Source organism: Nycticebus coucang, chromosome 21 (genome assembly GCF_027406575.1).
Source record: "Nycticebus coucang isolate mNycCou1 chromosome 21, mNycCou1.pri, whole genome shotgun sequence".
NCBI classification, from domain to species: Eukaryota; Metazoa; Chordata; class Mammalia; order Primates; family Lorisidae; genus Nycticebus; species Nycticebus coucang.
In genome coordinates, this window is record NC_069800.1 from 33,513,642 (window position 1) to 33,536,983 (window position 23,342).

The 23,342-nt window shown below is 42.5% G+C and overlaps 1 protein-coding gene across 7 annotated transcripts in view; it reads left to right on the top strand.

Moving 5' to 3' along the window:
* Nucleotides 1-23,342, top strand: part of SLC23A2 (solute carrier family 23 member 2) — a 146,088-nt gene that overhangs the window by 100,679 nt on the left and 22,067 nt on the right. For all 7 annotated transcript variants that reach the window (XM_053573857.1, XM_053573855.1, XM_053573856.1 and 4 more), the window contains 4 exons: nt 9,419-9,507; nt 10,516-10,586; nt 11,521-11,702; nt 22,955-23,075. In XM_053573857.1, coding sequence (XP_053429832.1) covers nt 9,419-9,507; nt 10,516-10,586; nt 11,521-11,702; nt 22,955-23,075 — 463 coding nt within the window. The remainder of the gene's footprint in view (nt 1-9,418; nt 9,508-10,515; nt 10,587-11,520; nt 11,703-22,954; nt 23,076-23,342) is intronic.

The following is a 23,342-nucleotide window of genomic DNA, read 5'->3' on the forward strand; positions in this document are numbered from 1 at the left end:
GCTTACCGCTCCCTAAATGTTCTCTTGGGACCAAGGGTTTTCTGTGTAACCTCGATACCATTCAGCACACCTGAGAAAGTGAACATTCTGTCTTACTGTCTAATATGCAGCCCACATTTAGTTTCCTGACTCATCCCTAAAATGCCTTTTTTAGCTGTTCTCTTCAACCTCGAGTCAAGTTTATGTGGTACATTGTTTATTGTCTCTCTGGTCTCGCAATAATAGAGTCTCTACCTTTTTCCTCCTGCATCATGTCTTTTTAAAGAATACAGGCCAGTTGTCTCGTCACTGCCCCACAGTGTCCTGCTCGTGTCCTTGCTGCGTGGTTTGGTTTGGTCCTACAATCCCCCCTGTTTATTGTGAACTGGAAGCTGGGGCCAGAGGCACAGTGGATTCAGGGCGAATGTTTCCCCTAAGATTACTGTGTAAGTGATGTCAGCCCCTTTGTATTCTGTCATTTGAACCAGGCATATAACAGTAAGTTGTAGGAGGTTTTGCCCAGTAAGAAATTGACCATCCATTTATCTCAAAGAGAATTTAAAATAATACTATAAATTGGGAGGCCACTGAGAACCCAGAGGTAATGAATGACCTTGGAGGTGTGACTTTGCCTCACTCTCCCAGCCAGCTGTACTGGGGCTTTGGGCAAGCCCTGTTCCTTAGGATATAAGCTAATACTGAGATTGTAAGTGAGCACCAAACAAATGATGCCTGCCCCCCACCCCCCATTGGCTCTCATTGTTTGAGGCCCCCTGGAAGGGAAGGAAGAGTGTGGGGGTCAGAGAGGGATGCAGCCAGCCATGAGGTGGGAAGCCTCAGGGAGCAACATGTCCTTCTGTGGCAGAGGCCATCAGAAAGCCATGAAGGTACTAGTTCCAGTCTCTCCTGAGTCCCTTCTGCTTCTCAACTGAGTGTGTTCTCTAGGGCGGAACTGCCTGCATTTGCTCCTTCAACTCTAGCTTTCCGGTGGTCTCCTGTTCAGTTAATACACCCTTTCTCTGTTGGCTGGTATTTCTGATGCTGCAGAGGCCTCTGAGAATGAGTCCTCTTGTCATATGTGGGTTCAGTGAGTTTTGTTCTTTATGACCTTCTTCCCTTGCCCGTCAGGTCCTGCTTGCCCCAGACTTTGCCATGTCTCCTGAATTGCTCTTCCTTTTCTTCCTCATGCCCCAGCGCCCCCAATTCTTTCCTTTTTAGACAGATGACTGTCCTGGCAAAAGCAGCACAACATGGGAATAGAGGACAGCGCTTGTCATCAAATACTGGGAGGGGAAACTCTTTTCCTCTTTTAAATTTGGGAGTTTTGGGGTGGCACCTGTGGCTCAGTGAGTAGGGCGCCGGCCCCATATACCGAGGGTGGCAAAACAAATTGCAAAACAAATAAAAAATAAAAAAATAAATGTGGGAGTTTTGTGAGTATTTGGCATGACTCTGTTGTTTTAAGGAATATGTTTTTCTACCACCACCCCTGTTACTGATAGATTGATAGACATAATTTTTTGACATCTTCTCTATTAAGGGGTAATTGACATGCAGTGAAGCTCACCTCTGTTAGCATGTGTAGTCACCTCGTCGTCAGTCTGCAGAAGGAACATTGCAACCCCCAAAAGAGATCCTCCTGCCTCTTTGTAAGCAGCCGGGTCTTTAAGTAGAAAAGTATTTGATGCTAGCAAATCCTTTACCTGAAATAGTTGATACTATCATGTATAAACAGGGGGTTACCAAAATTTTGTCCAACTAGCCCCCTGGAGTTCTGTGCTTTCCTAAAACAGCTTCCTGTTTGGGGGAGTTGTGGGTCAAGGGGGCAGGCGTTCATCAGCTTGCCACTCCCAAGTCTCTAATTGGAAGCACTCATCAGAATCACTTGTAGGATACTGATATTTATTTTTAAAACCAAGATAACCCAAACTCAAAAGATAAAGGTTGCACTTGCCTCTAATTAATCAACTTAAAATGGTTTAGAGATCCAAATACAAGAAGCATGAAATTATATCAGTATTAGAATAAAAACAAGGTTGAATTTCTTTATAATTCAGAAGTGAGAAAAAGACATTATTTTTTTGAGAAAGTCTCACTATGTCACCCTCAGTAGAGTGCTGTGATGTTACAGCTCACAGCAACCTCAGACTCTTTGGCTTAAAGCCATTCTTTTGGCTCAGCCTCCCAAGTAGCTGGGACTACAGGCGCCCGCCACAATGCCTGGCTATTTTTTGGTTGCAGTTGTCATTGTTGTTTAGCAGGCCTGGGCCAGGCTCGAACCTGTCAGCTTCAGGGGTATGTAGCTGACACCCTACTCACTGAGCTATGGGTGCCGAGCCAGGGAAAAGACTTTAAAACTAAGATTTAAGGTTAGGAGCGTGCAGCTCAAGTGGCTAGGATACCAGCCATATACACTAGAGCTGGTGGGTTTGAATCCCGCCTAGACCTGCCAAACAGTGACAACTACAACCAAAAAATAGCTGGGCGTTGTGGCGGGCACCTGTGGTTCCGGCTACTTGGGGGGCTGAGGCAAGAGAATCGCTTAAGCCCAGGAGTTGGAGGTTGCTGTGGGCTATGACGCCAAGCCACTCTACCCAGGGCGAAAGCTTGAGGCTCTATTTGAAAACAAACACAAACAAAAAAAAAACTAGGATTTATATTCCAGGAGCAATTAAAGGATGGTAAATTTGATGATATTAACTATATATATTTTTTTAAGAAAACTTTTTAACTTTCACACTTTAAAAATATACCATAAATGATACACTACAGAAATATTGGTAACTTATCACAGATACAGTTTAATATAGAAAGAATACATAAAAGTCAAAGTTTAAAAATAAAAGAGTCCTATAGAAAGACAAAAGATAGTTCATTAGAAAGCTACAGAGTGATGATGCTTAACCATACCAGAGGATTGTCACATTGACTTATAATTAAAGAAATGTAAATTACAGCTATCCCCAGGGTGTATTTCTCACCTTTGTCAGAGTAAAATAAAACTGACAAGCCACTCTGATGGCAAGCCTGGGGGGAAGAAGGAAGGTCTGCCACACTACTGGCCAGGGTTCAAAGTGGTCCAAACCCTGGGATGTTGCAGTATCCAGATTACTCTGCTGTTTGATCCAGCAGCCTCACTTCTAGAAATTTACCCTCAAGAAAAGCACTCACAAATGGAAAATAATATATGAAAAGTTATTTATTGCTAGGTAACTTACAGTAGCAAAATATTTAACGTAGTCAAAATGACTGCCTGTGGGAGACTGGCCTGGCCAAGCCCAGCCCCCTGTGGTATATCACACAATGGGGTCTTATACAACCCTGAAAAAGAATGAGGAAGATCTCTGTGTGCTGCTGGTATAGAGGGAGCTCTGGGATATATTGAAAAAGCAAGCTGCAAAAAAAAAAGGCATATATTTATATGTACATATATATATATATATGCAGTGATGAGAAAGGGGAAATGAAAAAGGTAAGATAATGAAAATGATAGTGACAGTGGGAAGGTGGGAATAGGGTGAGGGGATAGGGACGGCAGCAAGCCTTTCCTGCTATATCTTTTTATATGATTTGATGTTTAAACTGTATAAAATGTTCAACATATTCAAAGCCTATTTAAAAGGATGAAGAAAAGCAAACTTTAAAATTGAATGCAAACAGAATAGGTAAACCTAAGTGTATGTCAAATCGCTGACCATATAGAGAAAGAAATTAATTCAGACTTTAGAACACAGTACTTTGTTCATCCTAAATGAGATATGTTGTAAGGGAGGGGAAAAGAAATGCAAACCACAGAGAAATAGTGTTCTGAAACTTAGAGCAGTCTCATCGTAGGATCATTGGTGTGATTTCGGAACTGTTAACGCCTAACGTTAACAGGATAGAAGAAATGAGTAAGTATATTGATGAGGATAGGAGCCGAGATGCTCAGATAGGAAAAGGAGAGCTACAAGTACGGAAGGAAATAAAGTGACACAGTGAATTGGAGGTATTTTAATTTCATGATCCAAAAAATGTATTTTTTTAAAATCTCTGTTCACTGACTGCAAGGGCCCAGAAACGATGGCACTGATGACAGCCTCAGTGACAGTGAACCCACCTGATGCCCAGATCTCCACCTGGTTCTTCATCCTTCATTAAGATGGACCAGAGGTCCAGGCTGGGGCTGAGAAGAGTATAAGTTTAGCCTGGCGTCTTGTGCCAGAAAGCTAGCTGCTCACTCTGAGACAGATGGCACGTGGGGTAGGCCATGTCCAAAGGAGCAGGAACCAGCTCAAGCAGACTGCTTTGGGCAGGTTTGGGGCAGTTACTAAGAGCAGGCATGGTAATGAATTACAGAACTTTGAATTAAAAAGGAATCCATGTGTCTACAGTAATAATCAGAAAAGAGAGAGAGAGGAGATAAAACTATTCAAAAAGGAAAGCTCTTTATGAAAGGATACCAATAAAATACAGAAGGAAGGATAAAAGTGAAAACTAATGTTTAAACTCACTGTCTTAGAATGTAAAGTTACTGGTAACATAATATTCACATAATCTAAGAATTACCACCCTACAGATTATTTATTAACTACAAACAGGAAAAAGATAGTTTTACAATGGAGAGACATGTCGGCCACAACCCTACGCAAGCGTTCCCACGTGGTGGAACATCCCATGTGTCAGGCCTCCTGATGTGAAGCAGTAGTCACTCTCCTTGCCAGGAATGCTTTCCTGGCCCTAATCACGACACACTGATGAACGAATGCCATATAGAAACTCACATTGGGTGGTTGGGGGGAATACCTGTAAGTACTTTTTTAAACAAGATCAATTTAAATATGGACTGACTATTAGATTATATTATTAAATGTTACCTTTTTGAGGGTATGATGAGGAAGGGGTGGTGTTAATGAGAAAATGTGTCCCCTGCCCTTTTTTGATACAGGGTCTTTCTCTGTCATCCAGGTTGGAAAACAGTGGCACAGTCATAGCTCACTGCAACCTCATAAACTCCTGGGCTCAAGCCATATTCCTGCCTCAGCCTCCCCATTAGCTGGGTTTCCAGGTACACGCCACTGTGCCCAGCTAACTTTTGATATTTTTTGTTAGAGATAGGGTCTTGCTCCTATTTAGGCTGAGTTTGAACTTGAACTCCTGGGCTCAAGCAATCCTCCTGCCTCCCGAAATACTATTAGGATTATAGGTGTGAAACATTGCACCTGGCCAGAATATGCCTACTCAAGTGTTTTGGTAAAGTACACATACTAGGTCTATAAGCTGTTTTCCAACAATTTGGGTAATGTCATCAGTTAAAAAGTGTTAGTTTCTCTTTAAAAATTCTTGGGACCCACATTCCTAGTGGTAGATTCAACAATGAAACTATGTCTCCTCAAAGCCAAACCCTCTTGTATCCTAGAGATTATTGTCTTAAAATTGTCCTTAGTTTAGACTCAAGTCCCCATTCCTTTGGCATTGCAAGGTTTCATATCTACTTTGGTGGTTGTCTTGGGAGGCTGAGGAAGGCTGGCATAGATTTTGTTCATTCTCATTCAACAGTTTAGTTCTGGGCAGATACTTTTTGCACCTTCATGGTGCTTCCTGTACAAACTATTATCTTTTAAAGACCTTTCTCTAGCAACATCACAGGGGACTCCAAACCAAGAATCTGGAAGAGTATCTGGATTTGTTATGAAAATTCACGCACATTTTACTATCTGTTCTACTGGGTGTTCTTAATCTAAACAATGTCCTCTTCCAAATTTGCGTTTAAAATGTGCCAGAAAGACTCAATCTCTTATTTCTAGTCTAATAAAATTCCTTTCAGAGAATATTTGTAAGTAGCACCTTTAATTCATTAAGTGCTGGGGATACCATGGTGGAGGTTGTAGACCCGCTGTGGGGGGATCTCAGCCCCAGGTGAGGTGGACAGGGCAGTTTTGTTGGGGGGAGGGGGGGCATGTCAGTGCATACAGCAGCCACTCTGTGGCGGGAGCACAGGCCCAGCTGTGTGTGGAGACCTGGCCCAGGTTGGCTGCTCATCTGGGCTCTGCCACAGCCCTCTGGTTTGGTTTTTTCAGGCAAGCTATTACTTAAAGTGGTGCTTTCAGTGCTAAGCCCTTCAGGAGTTTTCCTACTCATGGTTCAAGAAGAGCATAGGGCATCTTGCCCTGTCCCACCAACTGTCACCACATCAGCTCCTGTGCTTGCTCCCACAGTAAAGCACCTGCAGTCCCCCAGGGTTCTTGGTCTGCGTGTGGCTCTCATCTTGCACCCACCTCTTTCTGCCTGGGATGCTTGTGACCCTCCACCAGACTGGGCGACTATTCCCTCTAAGCCCCACAGCATCTCTCACCATCACATCATGGCCCCTCACATGTGACCGAGTGTAGTCTTCACACGGTAGAGACCCCCCTCACTCGCTTGGGTGGTTGTAATTGTGCCTGGGTCAAGCAGAGACCCAGGAAGTATTTCTCAAATGATAATGACTCCTTTCACCCAGCACAGGGGCCTGCAGTCTCTGCCTCACTTACTAGTGATTGTTGGAAATGCACATTCAGTGCTTCCACGCCTAGATTCTGGTTCTCCACCACCACGACTGAGTGAGCTGCAGAAATCTCCATTTTTAACCAGCAACTCAAGGGAATCCTAAAGCTATTCCTGGTAGCCTTGTAGGGAGGGAGGCAGTTACTTGCAGCAATCTTGACTAGAAAATCCTAAGTGGTGGGGCACTATCACACGTTCAAAAGAGACCCTGGAATGTTTCCTGGAGAGGTGATATCTTCTCTGTGTCTTGAGTGATGGATAAAAGTTGAATGTGAGTTAGAAACGTGTCTGATAGAAGAGAATCCCAACTATGGTGCAGGGCAGAGAAGGCGTAGGTGGGAAAGGGGGCCAAGAATGAGGCTCAGGTCATCTGGGTACAGAGTTGGAGATGCTGAGCCTCGCCTGGCAGGGTTTTGAATAAAGTAAGGACTTGTCTGGGGCTGCTAAGGTTCTTATGTCCTCCCAGGGCTGGAACCAACCTGGGACAGTGGCATGGTTTTCTGCCTGCTCAAGTTTCCACTTTTTAAAAACTAACATCTAGTGATACTATTAACTGTAAAAACAGGTCTGCAAAAACCACTGTTGCTTTACATATTTAAGAGTTATTTTCTGTATAGGTGATCAGAAAACCGTTTCTGTAGTAGTAAATGTCTTAGGCTTTGCCAGGACTCTGTTGTGACTACTCAGCACCCGCCCCTGCCCCCCACCTTTGTGACAGGAAAGTAGCCAAAGACAGTAAACCCAGGAGTGTGGCTGTGTTCAGGCAAAACTTTATTCACAAAAATAGGTGGCGTGCTAGCTTTGGCCAACTTTGGCAGTCCCTGGTGTAAAGACAGGCCCACTTTGTTTCTTGTCCAGTCTCCGTGGTCTGCCTGGGGAAGATCCACTCTCACACTTGAGGTCTAGACAGTGCTGGTCCTGAGAGGACGAGGCCTGGGGACAGGAGCCCTGCTGTGTGACCAGAGACAGGAGCCAAGGGCTGACTGGCGTCACACCAGAGAAGCTCCTAAAAACCCACTTTGCCACTCATGCTAAAATTCTCAGAAAATTGGTGTTCGTTGTGGTCTGGAGGAGCCCTGATTTGTTTGACGGGTTCATGCGTTCGTGTTGCAACTTTTCCTGTAAATTATTGGGTCAGGCCACTGATAATGTGCTGCTGGTGACGGAGCCCCGACTTGCTGCTGGGGTATTAACAGCTCGTGGCAGGTGGTATATGTGGCGGAATGGTGCACACGTAATGCTGGCACAGACAGCACTCTTCAGATTGTCCTCGGAGATTCCGTTACTGCCCACTTTCGAAAGAACTCGGCCCTGGTTGCTTGATGAGGCCACTGCTTTGCAGCTGTGCTCCCATAGGGTCTGTAGCTCTGGCTGAGCCATAAACTGGTCACCTCTGAAAGGTGCTGAGGTCAGGCACAGACTGAGGAGTGGAACCTGGATCCACTTCCTGGGGATCACCAGGCCATTGGCCATGTTCCTGAGGACACAGATGTCTAGGTGCATTTTGCCATTCCTAGTACATTGCCTGAGCAGGCATGGCCAGAAACCTGAAATCTGAACCAGGAAACCACATATCTTTGGGACATTTTGAGGCAGCGTCCATTTGTAATTACATGCTGACCTCCCTTTACCCTTGCAGTATATTCCTCACAATTTGTACATTTTATAAGTCAAACCATGTTTTACCTGTAATGTATATTGCTGCTTCAGGTGACCTTTACTTGCACCTTTTTTTTAGCATTATGCTCCAGCCCCCTCTAGCACGTAGTCATAACCATAATGGGTGGAGGGTGTGCCCATGGAGGAGCTGTCAGCAGTGCATCTGGTGTGAATGGTGTGGCTTGCCTCTGCCTCAGAGCCAGCATTCTACATGCTCTCAATTAATTTTATTGCAGGATTAAAATGGCCAAGACAAGGGAGTCTTAACTTCATCTGGCTCAGAATGGTGTGTGCTGGGTTCTGGCCTTGCAGCGTGGCTGCTTGTCCTTCAGCCAGAGCCACTTCTGTTTCTTGGTCCAGTTCCTATTTCACTGGGGACAGTACTTGCTGCCAGACAGCTCAGAGGGGAGGATGCTGGGTGCTTCTCTTACTGGCCAGGCTGCCGGGGACATTTAAGGATTTGGATGTCTGAGAGTCCCCAGCCCTCCAGACAGAAGGAGCCAGTTTTATATTTACCTCCAACATAATGATAAAAATGATTACGTTCTCATGCTAACCCGTAAAGTAGCTTTAATATAACTGAGCTGAAATGCTGAACATTTCCGATAAAGTGTCAGGATCGTTTCTGGGCCCTTTAAAGATATGTTGGAAAACTTAGAAGTATGTTTATACTTAAGCAGAATATTACATCTGCTGTCACTTTATAACTCAACAGCTTTGATAGATCTGGACCACTAACATGCTTTTAGTACTTATCCTCTGTGATTAAGCTGGTTTTTGACTCAACAAAATGGAACAACAGAGGAAGATTAGTTTCTTTTTTTCCATGATAACGGATAAGAATTTGAAATGAAGGAGGAGGAAGATACAGAGTAGCAGAAATACACCGAGGTTTAAAAAGGAATTTATAAGCTCAGCGGGAAAGTGGGAAACCCAGATGCTGGAAACCCCACCCACCACCCTGCAGAGGAAAGGTGGTGATAGCAGGGGCTGGTGTTGGGGTGCTGGCATTAACCACAGGGCTCCCCCAGGGCCCACCCTGGAACTGCCTGAGGGAAAGCAGTGGAGGGGGGAAGCCAGTGGCCCCCACTGCGTGGCGTAGGAAACCTTTGCAGACTGGGACTCTGTCTTTCAGGTGCACTTGCATTAACTCTTGTGCTGTATGTCTATGGAAAAGACTGTTAAGCTGTCAAATAGTGAACTACCTCGGTAGTTCCCGATGCCGTGATCATGGTTTTGGTCTCGTTTCTTTTAGGTTACCCCTGTTTCAGGCCAGTGCTTTTGCATTTTTGGCCCCTGCTCGAGCCATCCTGTCTTTAGATAAATGGAAATGTAACACCACAGGTAATTGCAGTTATTTCCACATATGTCATTGGGGTCCTTTAATGCAGGTGATAAAAGGGAGGCCTGGAGAAGCTGCCCTCAGCAGCATTGAAATCCTTTCTGGAATTAGGCACGAAACACACAAGCCCACAAACAGCTCAGAACACTCCAATCTGTGGATCGTGTCTCTCTCTCTCTTTCTACCCACTTGTTCATCCCTGACCCCAGAGCAGGAAAGGACCACAAATGACCTCATTTCTCTATGCTAATGAGATTGACAAATATGGGGAAAGAATAGAAAAATATTTGTGCTATTTTTCTGCCTCTCTCTTTCAGTGGATGTTGTGGCCCATCAGTAATCACTCTCTTTGCTGCATCAGCATCCCTTCTCTGAAACATCTTTGCTTTTTAAGGATCTGGCTACTGTGGTTTTCTGCAAATGACTTTCATTCCCCTTCCTTAGTGATTGCAAAGATCCTTAAGGAACCCGATAAGGTCAGGAAAAGGTAGGGAATTTGAGAAAATCAGAGTCAGACCTGCTGTACTCTCAAAATAGGGTTATATTTTGAGGTTCTAGGAGCAAAATTTTCCAGCCTTCATTTCCTTCCTTGCTCCTAGGGGTTACCATTGATTTGATTTCGAACTGGTAGAGGCCCTCTGTTTTATTTCTGTTTTTAAGCCCTCAGTCCAGCAACCTTGCTGTTGGACATTTCAATTAGCTGCTTGCAGAGGTTGTTTTTTTGTGTGAGGCTGGTACTAGTAAGAGTATCACCACGTCAATCAGCTTTTGATGAGTTGGGGAACCTCTTAGTCAGTGGATGAATACATTTGGTTAGATTAGCATTGGGGAATCCACCTTTTAACGTAACAAGCTGTAATGTTGTAGGTTGAATTTTAGGGATGGGTCCTGACATATAATTAAAATAGGGAGGAAATTCTTTTTAAGGGGTAAAATGAAAAAAATGAGTGTGTCCTGTGAAACATCAGTGTCACTCCAAGAAAAACTTGATTTTTGTTTTTGTTTTCAAGATGTTTCAGTTGTCAACGGAACAGCCGAACTGCTGCACACAGAACACATCTGGTACCCCCGGATCCGAGAGGTAAAGCTGAACATTGTCTGCTTGTGGCTTGTGTTTCTTCTTAGCTTCCACGTTGGTTGTACCCAAGAAACCACAGTTGCTCTCAATAAACCCTTCTTTTTCAATTACAGACACATTTATTTCTGTTGTTAAACTAAATTTAGTTAAGCATCATTCTAAACTGAAGCATGTGGAAATACTTTGTGCAACTAGGAGGAATTGTTTCCCTCCTGCTGCAGACCCACAGACCTGTCCGCTAACACCCTCCAGCACAGCCAGCAAGGCTTACAGCTCACTACAAGGAGCCACAGAGGCTTGTGAACAAACAGCAAAGTTGTTCATTTTGGCCTCAGTGTCTACCTGATTTATTGAAAGAACTAGAGCTATTTTTCTCCCAAAGTGCACTTACACAGAACAGGGTGTGTAAGTTCCCAGGCATGGAGAACAGTGATCGTTTATTCATATTTTCCAAGCTCCATGAGATAATTCTCCTTCAGAAGGAGCACAGATATGGCCATTCTGCATACTAGAAATGTTTTGTTAGAATTATTTCAATAACACTATCTTGTAAATGTCCTACAGGGATCACTCTTCAAAGTCTTTGTGCTGGAGGGTTCTTTGAGGGCTGGTATTGAAATGTTGTGTTCTTAAATGGGAATTCTAAAGTCTGTCTGTTATCATTTATCCGTGGGTAAGGCAAGGTGGGCTTTGAGTTCAGACCCCATTTCTGGAATATGTCTGCATCAGTGATATTGTACTTTATGATTGCTAAGCCCTGATGAACCCCACTGCAGTTTCTTGTGGGGTCCCAGGGGATTTTCCAGCTATGTCATACCTGTTAGATAACATAGTACCATGTTGCCTTACGGAGTTATTAGTGGTGGTTGCAGGTGACATTCAGAGTGTTCAATATACAGGCAACTCCCTCTCACATCTGTGCCATCTCTTGTTCCAGATCCAGGGGGCCATCATCATGTCCTCACTGATAGAAGTGGTCATTGGCCTCCTAGGCCTGCCGGGTGCTCTGCTGAAATACATCGGTCCCCTGACCATCACACCCACGGTGGCCCTCATCGGCCTCTCGGGTTTTCAGGCAGCAGGAGAGAGGGCTGGAAAGCACTGGGGCATTGCCATGCTGTAAGTGTAATAATCTCCCCATATGTGGAACACCATTTTGGAACATTTGTAATAGTTACACTTGAGGAGGAAAAAAAAAATTTTTTTTTTTTTTTTTTTTTTTAAATAAGAATGGTCTGACAGTTTAAATTTATATTTGCTTCATGCTGGGGAATAGTTGAAGGGATTTTTAGAACCAGAAGTTTGAAAGTGGCATTCACTCAAGATATTTCAGAAGACAGATGTGGCAGTGATGGGTAGAGGGTGGCACTGAGAGAGATGGCAGCACTGTTAACTCGTGACTTTTGAGATCACGCCAAAGTGTGTAAGAGTTGAAATACTGAAAACCCACATCTTTAGTCTCAAAAATACTGCCAGGTTGGCAGGAGACAGAGATCACCAGAGACTGTGCTGGCATTGAGAGCACGACTCTGGTCTCCAGGCCAAGCAGAGCTCTGCTCTCCTATGGCGCGTGGGAGATGTGGTTTCTTCCAGGATTCTGCTGGTCAGTGCCAGTCCTTTTGCATAGAACTTCAAGTCCATTAGAGATGTCTTTTGCCCTTTAAGTAATGCCGAATTTTGTGTTAGTGAAGTCTTATGGGACTTTGATAAGATTGTTGATGAGAGCCAGAGAATTCCATATATCATAAATTGAGCCCACATTCTCTTTGTGTGTGTCTGCAGAGCATAAGTAAGAATTGGATATCTCATAGGTGAATGATTTCGGGACTATGAAATTTTACCAAGCAGTAAAATTTCATAAAACAAAGTAATAACATAAGGCAGCGGTTCTTAACCTGTGGGTTGCAACCCACAGGAACTGTATTAAAGGGCCGCGGCATTAGGAAGGTTGAGAACCACTGATGTAAGGGGATTTCCAGTTCTTTTGCTTTGTGAAATACTCTGCAATTATTTAATTTTTTTTTCAGACAGAGTGTCACTATGTCGCCCTGGGTAGAGTGCTGTGGCGTCACAGCTCACAGCAACCTCAAACTTTTGGGCTTAAGCGATTCGATTCTCTTGCCTCAGCCTCCCAAGTTGCTAGGATTACAGGAGCCCACCACAATGCTCAACTATTTTTTTTTGTTGTTGCAGTTGTCATTGTTATTTAGGTGGCCAAGGCTGGGTTGAACCCACCAGCCTGGGTGTATATGGCCAGCGCCCTACCCACTGAGCTACAGACACTGCCCTGTAATTATTTGATTATTGATCTTTTACTGTGCAGCAGGGCTTTACATAACACTTGTATCTAGTGTGAGATGAGATGAATGTCTGTGTTATCCTTATCCAGAAGCTGAAGAGACTGAGACACAAAGGCTGAGTATGATTTGCCCAGTGTCATTCAGCTCCTGAGTGGCTAAGATGGGTTGCTAAACCCACAAGGTCTGATTAGGACTTAACATACTACACTCAGTTCTGCTTCTGTGTATTAGAGCGTGATGCACAAATAAAATGGATCATAGCAGAAATGTGATCTATACATCATTACAGTTGCCTTGTTTTTTTTTTTTTTTTTTTTTTTTTTTTTTTTGTCGAGACAGAGTTCTACCCTATGCCCTGCAGAGGGCAATGGCATCGTAGCTCACTGCAACCTCAGACTCCGGCTGTGGGCATCCTGCTGCCTCAGCCTCCGAAGCCACTGGGATTATAGGCGCTCGCCGCGGCGCCCGGCTGGGTTTTTCCATGAGTCGGGGTCTAACTCTCGCTCAGACAAGCCTCGAACTCCTGAGCTCAAGCAATCCTCCCTCCTCAGCCTCCTACAGTGCTGGGATTACAGGCGTGAGCCACTGCGTCCGGCTTATACATCATTACAAATTATGATGTGCAAAAAATATCCCAGGTCTTTAAAAAAAGGCATCAAGGAAGCACATCTCACAGAGTGTGAAAACCCAATCATCATACTTATCCAAGATTGTTCTTAATTTCTTCATCTCAGCACCAGTGCAGGTATAAAGAGGGCGTGTAAAAATATTCACTTAGTGAAATGGTGATTAATGCCAAAAAGGCAAATACAATTATAATACGGTATAATTAAAAATCAACAACAAATGCATGAACAAAAATCCAAACTGCTTAGAAGCTAAAGAAAAAATTGTTATAAATAACTCTTAGGGAGAAAGTTGAAGCTTCCCAATTAGTGATAATTTAGCAAATGATGACAGTAACAGCAATAATCATGCTTAGAGAGTTCTCAAGAAAATTCATCACTTTTGAGGCAAAGTACATGAATTTCAGTAGCTAGGAAAATGGGGCAAAAATGAACTTAATTGAAGTAAGTGGAGGAGGGGGGAAGAGTTAAAGCTTCAGAAAATATGAAACAGTGATAAATCTAAAGTCTGGTTCTTTGGGAAAAGAAAGCAATGTAGACAAACTTCTGGCAAGGCTAATGGAGGTAGGGAGAGAGTGCACGTCCATCTAGAGGGGTAAAATTGCAATCTAGGCAGAAGGAGTGAACGCTATGCCTCCTGCCTTTAAATTGAGAAAAAGAAAATAGTAATGAAATGGTGGTTTTCCAGAAAAGCCTAAGTACAGTAGGACTGTAAGTTGACTGCCCACGGGATTGTAACAGAGATGGTCACCATAGGAACTAGGCCTACCGTACTAATACGCATATGTGGTGCATATATGGTTTATGAAAATTAGGTTAGCTCGAGGTGGTCAACTATGAAGGTTCTACTGTATAACTAGAATTGACTTCTGCTCACTCTTCCCTCTAGTCTGGCCTCTTCCCTTCTATGTTTGTTCCCCCTAGCCCTGGTGATCTTACCTTGGCCATGGCACCAGCAAACATCTTTTCTATTGGAGATGCACATGGATCAGGAGCTCTGATCTGAGAACTCCAGACTCCAGGTCCAACCCCCAACTTTCCTTCTCTATTCATATCACATATCACAGGCTTTCTCCTGCCTTCCTCCTCTCAATAAGCAGCATGTTCAGGCTCCCAGTTGTTGAAGCTGAAAACCCTGGAGCTCTCTTGATCTTCCCCCCCCTCCCCCAATACTGCACATCCTTCTCTTCTTCCTCCAGAGCAAATTCTGAGTTTGCTTTTCTCTACTGCACCCTTGGCAGGCAAGCCTTCCCCTCAGCCACTGATTCCTTCTTGGTCCCCGGCCTCTCTTTTGCCCTCTTCCTCTCTGTTCTTAGTCTTACGAAGTATTTAGCCATTAGTGTCTCCTCCTCATTAAGTCTCATTAACTCCCAATTAGACACAAACTAGAAGTCTGCAGCTGTGTAGGTGGGTGTGTTTATGGTTCTTGGGCTGGGCATGTGGGTCCCTTTCCCTGTGGAAACCCAAGCGTGCAGATGTGTCTTCCACTCCACCCTTGCTTATGTGTTTCTGGAACTTTAGTGATGTTGGACCTCCTGGGCTCTACTGTTCTTTCTCACCTGTTTTCCACCTCTTCATCTTTTGTCTCAAGTTGTGGGAATTCTCCTTTAGTTAGGCTTTTTATTTCTGTGCACGTGTGTGTGTGTGTGTGTGTGTGTGTGTAAAACACACATATATAAAATACATATAAGACATAAAACTTTCCAAGAGCTCTTTGTCTCAGGGCTGTCAGGTCTGTGAGGGCAGACCCTCCCTCTGGACCAGTCATCATGGCACCCCCAGGACCTGGCATCCCCCCTCCCCCTCTGCCACCCCCACTGTCATGCAGAGCAGGTACTCAGTAAGCAGGTTGTGATAAGGCAGTAAAGTTTAGGAAGCTGAGTAAACCCATGACCACAGGAACAGCTAAGAATGTTAGTGAAGGACTTTGATTCCTAATGGAAGCCCTGAGCCCAAGTGGTTAGACAGTATATTGAATCTTCAAGAAGAGAAAATTTCTGCACTGTTTATTCTAGAGCTTTGAGAAAACTTTGCAGCCAATCTTATCTTAGTGGCAAATCCTGACTGAACCAGTCATATAGGAACAGAACCATAGGCCATCATTTCCTTCCTGAGGTTGTGTTTAAACACACACATGAAAATACCCAAGCTGATCAGTGTTTTCTGGGCAGTTTCCAAGCATTGAGTTCTCAGATCAAATATGTTCAGGTAGCTTGCAGAAATTCAGAATCATGCTTTACCGTAGGGCTCCTTGCAAATTTATCAGGGCTGCGTAGTGGATTTTTTTTTTTTTTGTTTTGTTTTTTGAGACAGAGCCTTAAGCTGTCACCCTGGGTAGAGTGCCAAGGCATCACAGCTCACAGCAACCTCTAACTCCTGGGCTTAAGCAATTCTCTTGCCTCAAACTCCCAAGTAGCTGGGACCACAGGCACCCATCACAACACCCGGCCGTTTTTTGGTTGTAGTTGTCATTTTTGTTTGGCAGGCCTGGGCTGGATTTGAACCTGCCAGCTCTGGTGTATGTGGCTGGCACCTTTGCCACTTGAGCTACAGGCGCCAAGCCTGCATAGTGGATTTTATTAGTAAGTTCTTATTAATAAAAACCATGGTGACCATTTTTAAAAAGTTTATTTTTGATCATCTTATTTGCTTGCTACATACTGTTAGCAGTTTGGGAATAGAGTGATCTTTCTTGAATAAGATTTTTAAATGCCTCATACTGGCTGCTGGGGCCCCAAGCCCTTCTGGCTGAGTCCTCGCAGTCAGGAAACAAATGTATTTTTTTTTTTTTTAAATCTCTTATTGTAGTGGTGAGAGACTCAAATCAGGCCTGCCTATTGAAATCAGGATACAAGATAGCCTGCTTACCATCAGTGTTACTATTTACAGTTCTGGATATGCTGGCCAGTGTACACGTGTAAGGCAAGAAATAAAATCACATGGATCAATACCAGAATGGTCAGGGAGAAGGGAACAGCGACTTCCCTTTATAGGGACACATTACAGAGCTTCATCAGTAATACCGTGGTCAAGACTTAAATATAGAAAATAAAACCATTAAAGTATTAGAGAAAGACCTACATAAATATTTAGTCATGAAGGATAGAAGAACTTTCTTAAAGTAGATACTGAAAAGAGAAAGATTTGACTATTAAGGTTTGACTATAAAGGTTTGACTATTAGTGCATTTAAAACACATACCAAAAATCACTGAATTAAAAATGAATCTGGGAACATATTTATAAAAATTGCATTAGAAAGACTAATGTCCTTATTTATAAAGAGTTTTATAAGAGGAGGTCAGGGAGGCCTAGGAGGGGATTAAAAAAAAGTTTCACTAATTAAAAGAGACAGAATCCCAATGCAGTGATGGATGAAGGATACGATAATGAGAAGCCAAGTAGCAGAAAGGGAATACAGATAGGTAGTTAATGTTTAAAAAGTATTATCCTTGATAGTTATCAACACAACATGTGTATTATCCACGTGATTCTGTTAGAGCTGGGAGTGGATCAGGCTGCACAAACATGGGTTCTTCAGTCCTTCCTGTAGAGATGGAATTTAAAGACAGATCTCAGGGGAGGGTGAGTGCAGCAAATCAAGTGACTACTATTTGTAGAACAGGGTTTGAGTCCTTGGTAGGGACTGTGTTTTTCCTGAGAAAACTTATTTTTTGTTGACTTACAGAAGATTCCCCTCTCCCCCTTTCTCTCAAATAAAAGATTTCATGATTGTTAAGTAGCAAACAAATCAAGTGTTTATCCTTCCACATTTTATATGCAAATGAATTCAAACATGCATATCTAACAGCTTATTATCTTATGATTTGTTGAGCTCATCTTTCCAATTCAATTGTTTAGATTGATCTCATTCTTTGTAAAGCTGTACAATTGTTAATAGCATGAATAGTCCATAATTTTTTTTTAATTTTTATTAACTCATAACTTTGTACATTGATGCATTTATGGGGTTCAGGGTACTGCTTCAATATACAATGTGAAATGCTTACATTGAACTAACACATCCATCACAATTATACTCATTTCTAAATAGTTGTGAAATGTACCATTGCATCATGCACATTAGGTGAGGTCCCTCCATATTCCCCCTCCCCACCCCTCCCCTCTCTTCTACTTTCTATTTTTTTTTTTTTTAATGTGGTTTTTGGCCAGGGCTGGGTTTGAACCCGCCACCTCTGGCATATGGGACTGGCGCCCTACTCCTTGAGCCACAGGCACCGCCCCTCTTCTTTTCTAGACTATAGTTATGTTTTGCCATTCGTATGAGTGTGTAGGTGGTTATATATTGATTTCATAGTAGTATTGAGTACATTGGATACTTTTTATTCCATTTTTGAGATACTTTACTAAGAATATGTTCCAGCTCCATCCAGGTAAACATAAAAGATGTGAAGTCTCCATCTTTTTTATATGGGTCAGTGGGCGCTTGAGCTGTTTCTATGTCTTGGCTATTATGAATTGGGCTGCAATAAACATTCCGGTGCAAATGTCTTTGTTGTAAAATGATTTTTGATCATTTGGGATTATACCTAGTAGAGGAACTGCAGGATCAAACGGTATGTGTACTTTTAGATCCTTGAGTGTTCTCCACACTTCTTTCTAAAAAGGCCGTATTAGCTTGCATTCCCACCAGCAGTGCAGAAGTGTTCCCTTTTCTCCACATCCACACCAACATCTGTAGTTTTGGGATTTTGTGATGTGGGCTAATCTTACTGGAGTTATATGATATCCCAAAGTGGTTTTGATTTACATTTCTCTGATGATTAAGGATGATTAGCATTTTTTCATGTGTTTGTAGGCCATGCGCCTGTCTTCATCAGAGAAGTTTCTGTTCAAGTTTCTTGCCCACATAGACATGGGGTTATTTGTTCTTTTCTTACTGATTAGTTTGAGTTCTCTGTGGATTCTAGTTATCATACCTTTGTTGGAAGCATAACCTGCAAAAATCTTCTCCCATTCTTAAGGTTGTCTGTTTGCTTCACTTACTGTGCTCTTGGCTGTGCAAAAGCTTTTTAGTTTGATCAGATCCCAGTAATGTATTTTTGATGTTGCTTCAATTGCCCGGGGGCGTCCTTCTCATAAAATATTCTCCCAGGCCAATTTCTTTGAGTGTTTTTCCTGCACTCTCCTAGTATTTTTATAGTTGCATGTCTTAAGTTTAAATCTTTTATCCAGTGAGAATCAATTTTTGTTAATGGTGAAAGGTGGGGATCCGGTTTCATTCTTCTACAGGTCGCCAGCCAGTTCACCCAGCACCATTTGTTAAATAGGGAGTCTTTCCCCCACTGAATATTTTTGATAGGCTTATCAAAGATCAAATGGCAATAAGTAGCTGGGTTCATCTCTTGGTTCTCTATTCTGCTCCATAAATCTACTGCTCTGTTTTTGTGCCAGTACCATGCTGCTTTGATCACTATAGATTTATAGTACTGAAGCCTGGTCTGGTAATGTGATACATCCTGATTTGTTCTTATTTCTGAGTAATGTATTTGCTATTAGAGGTTTTTTCTGATTCCATACAAAAACGAAGTACTATTTTTTTTAAGTTCTTTAAAGTATGACAATGGTGCTTTAATAGGGATTGCATTAAATCTGTAGATTGCTTTCAGTAGTATGGACATTTTAACAATGTTGATTCTTCCCAGCCATAAGCATGGTATGTTTTTCCATTTATTAACATCTTCAGCTATTTCTTTTCTCAGAGTTTCATAGTTCTCCTTATAGAGATCTTTCACATCCTTTGTTAGTTAAATTCCCAGATATTTCATCTTCTTTGGCACTATTGTAAAAGGAATAGAATCCTTGATTGTTTTTTTAGCTTGACTATTGTTGGTGTATATAAAAGCTACTGACTTGTAAGTATTGATTTTGTATCCTGAGATACTGCTGTATTCCTTGATCACTTCTAAGAGTTTTAAAGTTGAGTCCCTGGGATTTTCCAGGTATTATAGGATCATATCATCAGTGAAGAGTGAGTTTGATCTCCTCTGACCCTATTTGGATACCCTTGATCACCTTCTCTTGCCTGATTGCAATGGCTCAGACTTCCATTATTATGTTGAATAGAAGTGGAGACAGTGGGCATCCTTGCCTTGTTCCTGATCTGAGTGAAAATGTTTTCAATTTTACACCATTCAATATGATATTGGCTGTGATTTTGCTGTAGATGGCCTCTATCAGTTTAAGAAATGTCCCTTCTATGCCTATTTTCTTAAGAATTCTGATCATGAAAGGATGCTGGATATTATCAAAGGCTTTTTCTGCATCAATTGAGAGAATCATATGGTCTTTGTTTTTTATTTTATTGATGTGATGTATTATATTTATAGATGTGCATATGTTGAACCAACCCTGTAACCCTGGAATAAAACCAGCTTGATCATAATATACAATTTTTTTTATGTGTTGTTGAATTCTGTTTGCTAAGATCTTCTTGAATATTTTTGCATTGATATTCATTAATGATATTGGTCTATAATTTTCTTTCTTTGTTGGATCCTTTCCTTTGTTGATTTGGGGATAATAGTCCGTAATTCATTCAGCTATTTCCCACTTGATGCTCATACATGTCATTTAAGACTTTGGTATTTCAAATGATGCTAAAATATGTATGCTTATGCACAAAGAATGAATATTAAAATAAGTGATGATACAACTTTTTAATTTAAATTTACGTTACTTCCAGTGTCATGCAGTATGGGGGTTGTTACACAAGATGTAGTATGTCCATAAAATGGATTGCTGATCATCAGAAAGGTGTTGATGGAGATCTCCATCTGGTGAAGTGGAAAAGTATTCTTGGCATTTGTAGGTGCTAAAGGCAGGTTAGGAAACAGTATGATCCCAGTGTACCCTCAATGAATCCCCAAAAAGAAAAAGAAAAAAAAAAAAAGGAAAAGAAAATGACCTGTCTGCTGTCCGTGTCCTGAAGTCAAGGGCGATGAAAGTCTGTGTTTTTCTGACCTCAGTGCCTGGCATCCAGCAATTCTCTAGGAAATAAAAGCCATTCAGAATAGACAAGAATGTTGCATGGTTTTATCACTCAAAAGAAAGATTACGAGTGATCTTCAGCTTCTAAGTTTTGTCTTTCTTTTTTCTCATCTTCATTTTAATTTTTTTCTACAATTTCATGTGTATTACTTGCATAATATTTTGAATCAAAAGTCAATAAAGAAGCAAAATGTAAAGATGAGGTAGAAGGTGCTTTGCATAGGAGACAGGACCCCAGCCTGAGGAGCTGGGCTAAAGCCCTCATCCCTTCCCTGCGCTGTCAAGGTTTGAGAGTGTAGACGTGCTTCTACCTCTGCCTGCCATGCGGGTGCCTTCCTCCAGGGGTGTTTGAGGATAAAAATAAACTAGAAAACAGTGTTTGCCTAATCCGCCTTTTTAATTGAGTTGCTAGATTCGGGCCTGAGATCTGTGATGTATCAGCATCCCTCTCCCCTCCATGCTTTGAAAAGTCAGCACCATCGTGGAGGTGGGTGTGCCTGCAGTGAATAACAGCAGACTTGAGGCTAGTGTAGTATTCACTTTGAAACAAATTGAGTAGCACTTATTTTTTACATGCAAAATCTGTGTGTGCCTAAATTTAAAATAAGCCAATTTTAGTATCCCTCATCACCATTGTTTTTTGTTAAATTTCACTATCCCAGAGGAATTGAAGTAACTTGGGCATCGCGTGTTTTCAGCCTGGAGTTGGTACTGGCAGACACCCCACCCTGCGGGATCACCAGTTCAGCAAGGTGCCTGCGCAGGGGGGGAGATGCGCAGGGCAGCACATGCTGTTTTCCTGCCAGATTGCAGTCCACACCTCATTAGCAATGTGACCATGAAACCATACGTGACCGGCTATGGATGGAGCTAGTGATTCCGTCTCAGCAGTTGGAACAGTGCCCAGGAAGAATTAAGCTTAGCTTTGACTGAGAACCCAGCCTTCCTGCCAACTGTACCTCAGGTTAAGTGCAAGTGTGAGTCCCCGTTGAGGGTCTGACATGCTGTTTACGGACCTGCATTGCTTCAAGGATGAGTTAACCTATCCAGGTGTGGGAAGTGGTCTCACACCCACCAGCCACGTGGATGTGTGTTGTGGTCCTACTGCAAGGAGGTCACTGCCTGTTGCTGTCTCCTGTGATACTCAGGGCAGCTTGCTCAGGACTGAGGCTCAGGGGAGAGGGACTTTGCTGCCAGCCAGCCCAGGCACCTGCCTGGTGACCAGAATGGCAGTAGTGAAGAGCTCAGACTGTCGAGTTAGACCCCCTGCCCCAACAGCTGACAGCTTCTCACTGTGTGATTTTGGACCACTGGCTTTGTCCCTCTGTGTAAAGGGGATGATTACATAAGGATGAGGGGATGCCCTGAAGACCTTAGTGTGATATCTGGCACATAGAACCTTCTCAGAAATGTTATTAATGCTGAATTTTATTTTGTTCTTTTTTTTTTAATTTTTTATTTTTTGAGACAGAGTCTCACTCTGTTGCCCTGGGTAGAGTGCTATGGCATCATAGCTCACAGCCACCTCAAACTCTTGGGCTCAAGTGGTCCCCTTTGCCTCAGCCTCCCAAGTACCTCGGACTACAGGTGCCTGCCACATGCCTGCCTAATTTTTCTATTTTTAGTAGAGATAGGGTCTCACTCTTGCTCAGGTTGGTCTGGAACTCTCCTGACCTCCCAGAGTGCTAGGATTATAGGCGTGAGCCACCACACCTGGCCTATTTTGCTCTTTTAAAAATGATTTATGCTCATTATAAGTAAATCAAAAAGTACAAAAGTAGAAAGACCAGTTGCAGATCATATAACCTCCCAGAGCTAATCCCTGTGAACATTGTGGGTCATATCCTTTCTCCTATTTGCATATGTAAACGGTTTCTTGGTTTGCTTTATAGTTAATCCATGGTTGTAATTTTACTGCATATTATTTTTTTAATTTCAAAATATTAAGAGGGGACAAATGATTCTGTTACATGGATAAGCTTTTAAAGCTTTTATAATGCTTTAGTCAGTGCTGTAAGTGTGCCCATCACCCAAATAGTGTTCATAGTACCTGTGAAGTAGGATTTTAAACACCACTCCCCACTACTGTGCATTATGTTGGGTGTGGCAACTTTTCCCTTCCATATTGTGAGCGCTTTCCATCAATGGGTAAATTCTTTGAATTTTCTTATTCTACTTAGGAAATGTTAGCCAAAGGCATTTTTATTACAATTTAATTTCCATATCAACAAAGCTAGGCGAATTAATTGTATCATCTTCCCCTAAATGGTATTTCCAAAAGATACAATTTCCCAAGTAGTGGTTAAAAGGACTAATCGCTTTCTAAGTAGATAAATTGGGCACATGTAGTCAATTTTGCCATTGAGGCACTGGGTCTTATTTTGCAACACAGACATAACAGCCTTTAACCTAGTTTATTTTCTTTCTTTCCTCAGGACCATTTTCCTAGTATTACTGTTTTCTCAATATGCCAGAAATGTTAAATTTCCTCTCCCAATTTATAAATCCAAGAAAGGATGGACTGCATACAAGCTACAGCTTTTCAAAATGTTCCCTGTGAGTAGCTGAGTCCCATCCCCCACCCCTGATGACATTGCCTTTGGTTTACATGTAAGATGTTTATGTGAAGGGAGGGTTTAAACAGACCTCCTGGGAGGGTCTGTGTCTGGTGACATAGGGTAATAATGACTGCCCAAATCATTACAAACATAATGTTTTTGAGAAGTGACAAAGGTTCTGATTTTGATGTGAGAGCACTTCCTTTTAGCAGTGCCAAGGGAGGACCTTGCCCTTGGGGCTGAGCAAGGTTTAACTCCATATCCT